General features: G+C 51.0%; 1 protein-coding gene across 1 annotated transcript; it reads left to right on the forward strand.

The window, feature by feature from the left end:
* The first annotated feature begins 218 nt into the window (after positions 1-218).
* On the forward strand, positions 219-5,130 carry LOC124166472. Its single transcript, XM_046544001.1, has 3 exons — positions 219-881; positions 1,019-4,636; positions 4,906-5,130. Exons 1-3 carry the CDS (start codon positions 219-221, stop codon positions 5,128-5,130), a joined length of 4,506 nt encoding a protein of 1,501 aa, XP_046399957.1.
* Positions 5,131-7,946: the final 2,816 nt, after the last annotated feature.

Here is a 7,946-nt window from a genome sequence, read left to right on the forward strand (position 1 = left end):
AGGAATGAGGTCTCTCTTTCCGCTGATTTAACCCCCTCGTTCCGAACCCGAGTTAGAGTCGGACGCCCTCACGACGAGGACGGCACGACAAATGGTGGCAGCGGTGGGATTATATTAGGTTCGAGGGGATGGCTCTTCGCTTCAAGGGGATGCCGGTTGGTTAAATCACAGGAGATAGATCTTACCTTTAGCTTCGAGCTTTTAACGAGAAACTAGCCATGGCGCCGCCGGAGTCGTCTAATACGGGTGGAGCTATAGGAGGAGCAGGAGTCGTAAACGTGAGTGGATTAATACATTTAGTGGACATTTTTTCGGGTGAAGGTGGAGAAAGAATCGAGGATTTTTTGGGGGCCATTGAAATGACCGCGGAGCTAGGAAACTGGACAGATGTTTTAAAAACGAATGTGGTGAGATTAAGAACGCGAGGGCGGGCTAGACAGTTCATCAATGCGTTGAGTGACGCGAGTGTTCCGGTGACATGGAGGGCGATGGCTGACGCATTGCTCGAGCGATTCAAGGAGCAGGAACCGTACGCGATAAGCATGAGGAGGTTCATGGATTGTGCGCAGGGACCGCGTGAGGAGGTGCGCGAGTTCGCTGAGCGGGTTCGCGTCTTGGGCCAAAAGACCGTTAAGACTGTATCTGACCCTACGGAGGCAAGAATTAGGGCGAAGCTAGTCGAGGAGTCGATACTTGCCCAGTTCTTGAAGGGACTCCGCGAAGGGGTCCGGCGGTTTGTAGCTAGCCGAGAACCCCCGACCTTGCAAGAAGCTCTACGAATGGCGCTGGTGGAAGAGCAGAGCGAGAGTTTGACGCCCAGGAGGTGCATGCTGGTAAGCAGCGAGGGAAGCAGCAAGGAAGCAGAGGAGAAGGAGAAGCAGGTAGCCCGAGCGACACCAGGTCCCGCAGACCAGGGCCCGAGATGCTACCGATGTCAACGGCCGAATCACGTGAGTCGGAATTGTCCAACCTTCCCGCTACAGTGTTATCAATGCGGAAGGCTCGGACACATTCGCAGGGACTGTCCACAACTTCGAAATGGGGGGCCCTTCGCAGACAATCGAGGGAGGGGCCGCCCCAGACCCAGGGAGGGTGGACTGTCTTACAGAAACCAGAATCAGCAGACCCCGGGGACGGAGAGAAGTTCGGGAAACCCAAACGGACCAACCTCCGCGCCACGACCCCCGACCGCGGAGAGAGACGGACGACCGGCGCGTTGGTGAGTCGGGCATGGGGGAAAAATGACAATATAGGGAGTGATACGGACCTGGAAGGAGCAGGGTACGTAGTAGAAGCCACTGTAGGAACATGCCCGCCTCGGCGGGTAAGACTTTTGGTAGATTCGGGAGCAGCTACGTCATTAATAAAAAGGGAAACGCTGCCTCCCGGGGCAATTCTAGGACCTGTGACAATACAGTTGCATGGGGTCACGGGGCATTCTATTCCCTTGGTTGGAAGTGCCGAGGTTGCATTTAGGCTAGCAGAGGTGGAAAGCATGCAGTTATTTCAGGTGGTAGAGAACGGCTCCAGCCTCCCCGCGGACGGTATATTGGGGGCGGACATCCTGCGAAGTGTAGGGGCCGTGATGGACTTCGGCAGGGGAACGTTGATATGTGATGGGCAGAATGCAAGGATGAAGATGCCCAGGGCACGGTGGGAGGCGGAAGTGGTTCCAGGCGGGCGGCAGAACACCGTCTACGAGTCAGCCGGTGCCCTCAAGCCAAGGGGAGAGGAGGAAGCCGCAGGTGGAAGGCGCCGACGGCGTAAGGGCCAGCAACCGAAACAGAACCCGGGAAGGAGCCAGTCTTCGGACCGGAAATGGCCTGGGACACCTGAAGCGGGAGTACCCGGCGGATCGGACGTGGGAGAACCGGAGCTGATGACCCGCCCCGAGCCCAGCGTGCGCCTTTGTAAACAGGTGCACCTGCCCGCCCGCAGCGAGGTTCTGGAATATGGTATGTACAAACCCATCACGGTGGAAGAGTGCCCCATCGTGATGGAACCAGTTGAAGTCCCAATCCATGGTGTGCTGGTGAGCCGAGTGCTTTGTGAATCCCGGAGTGACGGCAGGATCCCAGTAAAATTAGTTAATCTATCCTTAAAAGAGATTGTAGTTCCCGCAAGTACTATTGTTGGCTACATAGGAGAGGGTGTGACTATAACGCCTGGGGAAGGTGAGCCGAGTGTTGAGGGTGGGAGCGGACAGACAAATCCTATGCCAACAGAACTTTTGTCGCAATTGGAGCCCCTGGCTCGAGAATCTAGGCAAATGTTAGAGGAAGTGCTTGTAAACTATCGTGACGTATTTCAGGAGGAAGGACAGGAGCTGGGAAGGACGAATCGAGTAATGCACCGAATTGAGACGGGAAATGCAGCCCCTATTAGCAGGGCACCTTACCGAGTGCCGCAGAGCCAAAAGGCTGCCCTAAACGAACAACTCAGGGACATGTTGGCTCGAGGTGTAATTACGGAATCAATTTCCCCCTGGAGTGCGCCCATCGTGCTAGTAGCTAAAAAGGACAATGGTAGCGGTGGAAAACTTCGGTTTTGTACTGATTTTCGGGGTTTGAATAGTGTCACCGTAAGGGATGTCTACCCGCTCCCAAATATTCAGGATACGCTAGATTCGTTAGGTGGAGCGAAATATTTTTCAACTCTGGACTTGGCTAGCGGATACTGGCAAATTGAATTAGACCCGAAGGATAGAGAAAAAAGTGCTTTCTCCACCCCTGGGGGACACTATGAGTATACACGCATGGCCTTTGGACTCGCTAATGCTCCTAGTACCTTTCAGAGACTAATGGATACGGTGCTAGCGGGCTTGAAAGGTGAAAGGTGTATGGTATATTTGGACGATATAATCGTTTTCGGTTGCACTATTGAGGAACATCTTGAAAGGTTAACGGAGGTGTTAGAAAGATTAAGAGGGGCGGGATTAAAAGTTAATCCACACAAGTGCCAGTTTCTGAAATCATCCGTAGAATACCTGGGTCATATCATCACTGACAAGGGAGTGCAACCCGATCCACGGAAAATAATCGCTATTAAAGAATACCCTCTCCCACATAATATAAAAACATTACGTGGATTTCTAGGCTTAGTGGGATATTACCGAAGGTTTATCCCCGATTTCGCAAGAATTGCTCGGCCTTTAACGGAGATGACACGCAAGGGCGTAGCTATGGCATGGTCAGAAGAGGCCAGGGGAGGCTTCGAGAGATTGAGAGAAGCGTTGTGTAGAGACCCGGTGCTCATTTTCCCCGACTTCCGGGAACCATTTTTGTTATTTACTGACGCATCAGGGGCCGCAATTGGAGCTGTTTTGGCACAGCGGGGGCCGGCAGGTGAACAAGTGGTGGCCTATGCGAGTCGAAAATTGAGTCGGCCAGAGATGAACTATAGTACCGTGGAAAAGGAATGCTTGGCCGTGGTGTGGGCGGTGAAGTACTTCCGGTGTTATTTATACGGTCGACGGTTCACGGTTGTAACGGATCATCGTCCGTTGCGATGGCTATTGACCTTGAAAGATCCCACATCTCGCCTTATACGCTGGTCCCTCTTATTGAGCGAATTTGAATTTGAGGTGCACCACCGCGCAGGGAAGGCACATCAGAATGCGGACGCTCTATCACGTGCGTACATCGGGAGTGCCCAACCCGATTATGAACCTATCTGGGATCGACAGTTAATTAAGGAAGAACAGGAGAGGGATGATGACATCAGGAAGGTGTTAGAAATAGTGAAACAGGGGACCTCGGACGACTTTAGGATAGATGGCGGAGGGTTACTGTACAGAAAGGGAAAATTAGAAGGGAGGAGTGACCAATTAGTAGTGCCTCGAGGGATGAAGGGTCGTGTGCTTCAGGCGTATCATAACTCACCCTGGGCGGGACACATGGGTATAAGACGGACTTTAGGAGGTGTTATGAGGAACTTCTGGTGGAAGGATGTTAGAAAGGATGTAGTGCGGCATTGTAAGGAGTGTACTTCATGCACTGAGCGAAAGGACCCTAAGGGAAAGCAGCGGGCACCGTTGCAGCGTTTTCAGGAGGTTACCGTGCCCTTTGAACGTACCTCCATGGATATTGTGGGTCCTCTCCCTCGGTCGGAAAAGAACAACCGCTATATCCTAACTTTTCAGGATGCCTTCTCCAAGTATCCCGAAGCGTTTCCTCTTCCCGACCAAAAGACCGAAACAGTAGCCCGTGCTTTTGTGGAAGGTGTGATTGTTCGGCATGGAGCCCCCCGACAGTTGTTAACGGACCGAGGTGCGAACTTTACCTCAGCTTTAATGCGGGAAGTTTGCAGGATACTGGGGATAAGGAAGTTACAGACCACGGCTTATCACCCGGCGTGTAATGGGCTGGTAGAAAGGAGCCATAGGACCCTAATGGATGTGCTGTCGCACTTCGTGAGTGAAAATCAGAGAGACTGGGATGAGTGGCTTCCGTTCGCGATGTTAGCCTACCGTAGCTCCCCTCATACATCCACTGGTGAGACCCCGTTCTATCTGCTGCATGGGCGCGATATAGAGTTGCCATTTGAGGACATTATGGCCCCGCTGCAGATTGACTATAGTGTAGGAGAAAACTATGCCGCCGAGCTGAGTGCACGACTGAACATTGCGTTCCAGCAGGTGAGGGAGAATCTCCGCCGTAGCGCAGAACGACAAGAAATGTCCTATAATAAGAAAAGTGGGGGAGTGACGATTAAGCCAGGTGACAGAGTGTATATGAGGAACTTCGCTTCCAAGCTAGGACGGACCAGGAAGCTGGAAAAAAATGGCGAGGACCCTATCGTGTAGTGGAACAATTAGGGCCTGTGAACTTTCGTGTGCGTAATGTGTGGAGAGCTAGGGACGAGCAAGTGGTACACGCCAATAATTTAAAAGTGTGTTATGGGCAGGTGGTGCCGGTAGAGGACCCTCAGGCAGAAGCAGTGGAGGCCTCTAGTGAAGCTAAAACCCGGAGGGTTGGCCCAGAATTACAGTACGAGCCCTGGATGGAGGAGGTGGTCCCCTCACACGCACAACTGGTACCCTCCCCCCCTGAATTGGCCCGCCCTCCACCTGTGAAGGTAAACTGCCCTTATTGGCTGCGTAGCCGAGGTGCTGACGTAAGGAACAATTAAAGTCGGGAGGAATGGAGAGAATGGAGAGACTTCATTCGGAGGTTATTGGGTGTGGAGAGGGAAGGATATGTAAAATTTTTTCTAATATAATTTTCTCTAGATTTAATACAGGGAGGAGACACGTAGCATGCAGACGGTTTGGATTGCGCTGATGTTGGCGATGGCCGGTGGATGGGCGAACTCGTCAGACGGAGAGGTGAAAGGACCCGTCCTCGACAAGGGGGTCGCCTTCCTGAAGGAGGGTCAATTCCTGCTATCTGGGGATAGGTGGACAATCGCCACAGAAATCACCCTGGACCGGTATAGGGATGCGGTTCACACGACATTGGAGGGAGTACAGAGGGTCCTGGCGATGGAGTCACAACTCGGAGTCACGACTGACCACGGCGGAGACCCCTACATGGACACGGACTTCCGACACCTGGCAATTACAAGCCCCAAATAGAGTTTTTTCCTTGTATCGGGCCGTCCCATTACCGGTTTGGGAACCGCGACTTAACTATTCAATCGAATTACGCCCAGAAAGTCCGTATTTGGCCCTGTCAAGCGATCACCTGAACCATATGGTGCTGGGGGAGGAGGACATACGCGCCTGTCAACAAGGGCCCCTTTTGATATGCCCCCCCCGTAGGCAGGTCACTGAATATCCACGTTCATCGTGCTTGTATTCCCTATTCGTAGGGACAGCCAAAGGTGAAGAGGCGGGGTGCGATATCCGTGTCCTTAGAAACCCACGCGCTGTGTACTATCGCGCAAAGGGGAGTGATGCGTGGATATATAGCGTGCCGCGGCCGAGTCGCCTAGTGCAGAGATGCTCCTCCCGTTCGGCAGAGGAAGGGGTAATGGAAACCCAGGTGAAGGGTACAGGGATCTATAAGCTGCCTCCGCGCTGCAGTGCATATATTGAGGGCCATTTATTACTAGGACATTCTAACCAGGTAGAAGACCACCCCCTAGAGGCGCGAGAAATAGTAGTGCCAGCCTTGACCGACCTATTTTCGACGGTAGACATGAAGTTGGAATTGCTAGACCTGCCGGGCAGGCGAGCTCAACTCGAGGAACTATACACGCAGGCTCGAATGACATATCCTCCCCACGAAGGGCTTCCGCTAGACAAAATGCGCAAACTGATGAAGGAGGTGACGCAGATAATACAAGGCGAGGAGATCCCAATACCCCGGGAGAACCTTTCCGTTCCCAACTGGGAGATAATGTTATACGTAATGGCGGGTGTTGTCCTCATTGGATCCATAGCATGCGGAGCAGCGATCATGTTTTTGAAACTACGGAAAATTGCGGTTAAGCCACCTGGGACGGTAAATGCCATTGAAATGAGGACCGTAGAAGACAACAGGGAGCCCCAGGGCGACGACGCTAGGAGTACGACAATCTATTAATACCGGCTGCGTAGCGATAGCAGGCTGTGGAAACATGAAAATTCGGAATAAATCTTATAATGTTTACAGAAAATAAAAATGAATTGGCTCATGTTTAAATCGAAATTTTTGTGTAGTTCAGTAAAGTTCTGGGTGGAGTAAGCTTCAACATAATTATCAAATGATCCTTAACGTAGTTATTATGTAATTCCTCAAAAGTAAGGAATGATGATATGTTTTTGAATGACGGTTATTTTGATAGGTGTAAGTTTTTGTTCACAAGTAATTACAATTAATTTAATGACGCATAAATATCAGACTCACTATTATTAGGTTTGCAAATTGTCCTACAAATAATAGATAAATGTAATTTTAATAATTTTAGTTGATAGGGGAGGAGAGAAAACAGCGAGAGTGGGTTTACGCATGAAGATAGGGGATGACCGACGCTAGGGCAGGAAGATTTCGGGCACGAGCGGTAGGAGGGTTGAGGAAGCGATTAGGGTATCGGAAGGGGAGAAGGGTGATTCATTCCCTTGGAGCGAAGGTAGTGACAGATAAGTAGGAAATCATCCCCATTAACCCTTTCCTCGAGTGACTGCGGACCGGCCTAGCCACCAGTAGACATCATAACAAGGAAGATGTACGTTCGAGGCACCCTCACCTTAAGCCCCCTGAGTCCCCGAGGCAGGATGGAGAGTGTATCGCGGATGCGAAGGCGGCTACGCGGTATTGGGCCATACCGACTGCAACCCTACGAGAACGGCTACCGACTGCTGATGGCGGCGGCACCCGCCGACGAGGCCGGCGCGAGGTTCCTATGCGCGCTGCGAGCCCTGACGGTGGTGGCACATGTAACGGTGGTGCACGAGGTGTTCCCGGATTGCCCAAGCTCCCCGTTTTCCTCGTTGACGCATTCCCCCCCTTCCCCTAGTGGACCGGCGGAGGCCGCATAAAAATAAGGCGGGTGGGCGAGAGAGTGAAAAACAAGTGAGCAAGGTGTGAAGGTGGAACAGGAGGACTTTGTGTTAAGTTGGTGTTGTCATAGTGGAAAATCAGTGTGAATTAGTCAAAAAAAAAGAAAGAAAGAGAGAGGGAGGAAAAACAATGGAACTCTTGTTAATGCAATGTTAAGAATGGAATTACGTAATGGTAAATGTGCATAAGCTGGAATGTATAGTGTGGAAAAAAAAAGGGAGAATAAATGAAGTGTTAAGCGCCCCGCTGTAGCAAGGTAATTGGGCGTTAATGTTTTCATCAAGTATGGTTGTATATATATATATAAATTTGTGCTATGTTATCTTATTACGAGGGCAAGGGAAATTAATATGAATGTAAAAATGAGTGGCGATGAATAAGTAGGGTTTTGTTTGTTCTTTCTTTTTGAAGTTAACTTGGCATTAAGTGTGTATCAATGAATGGGTAATAACTGTGTAATTT

This window comes from Ischnura elegans, chromosome 10, assembly GCF_921293095.1.
Source record: "Ischnura elegans chromosome 10, ioIscEleg1.1, whole genome shotgun sequence".
NCBI lineage: Eukaryota > Metazoa > Arthropoda > Insecta > Odonata > Coenagrionidae > Ischnura > Ischnura elegans.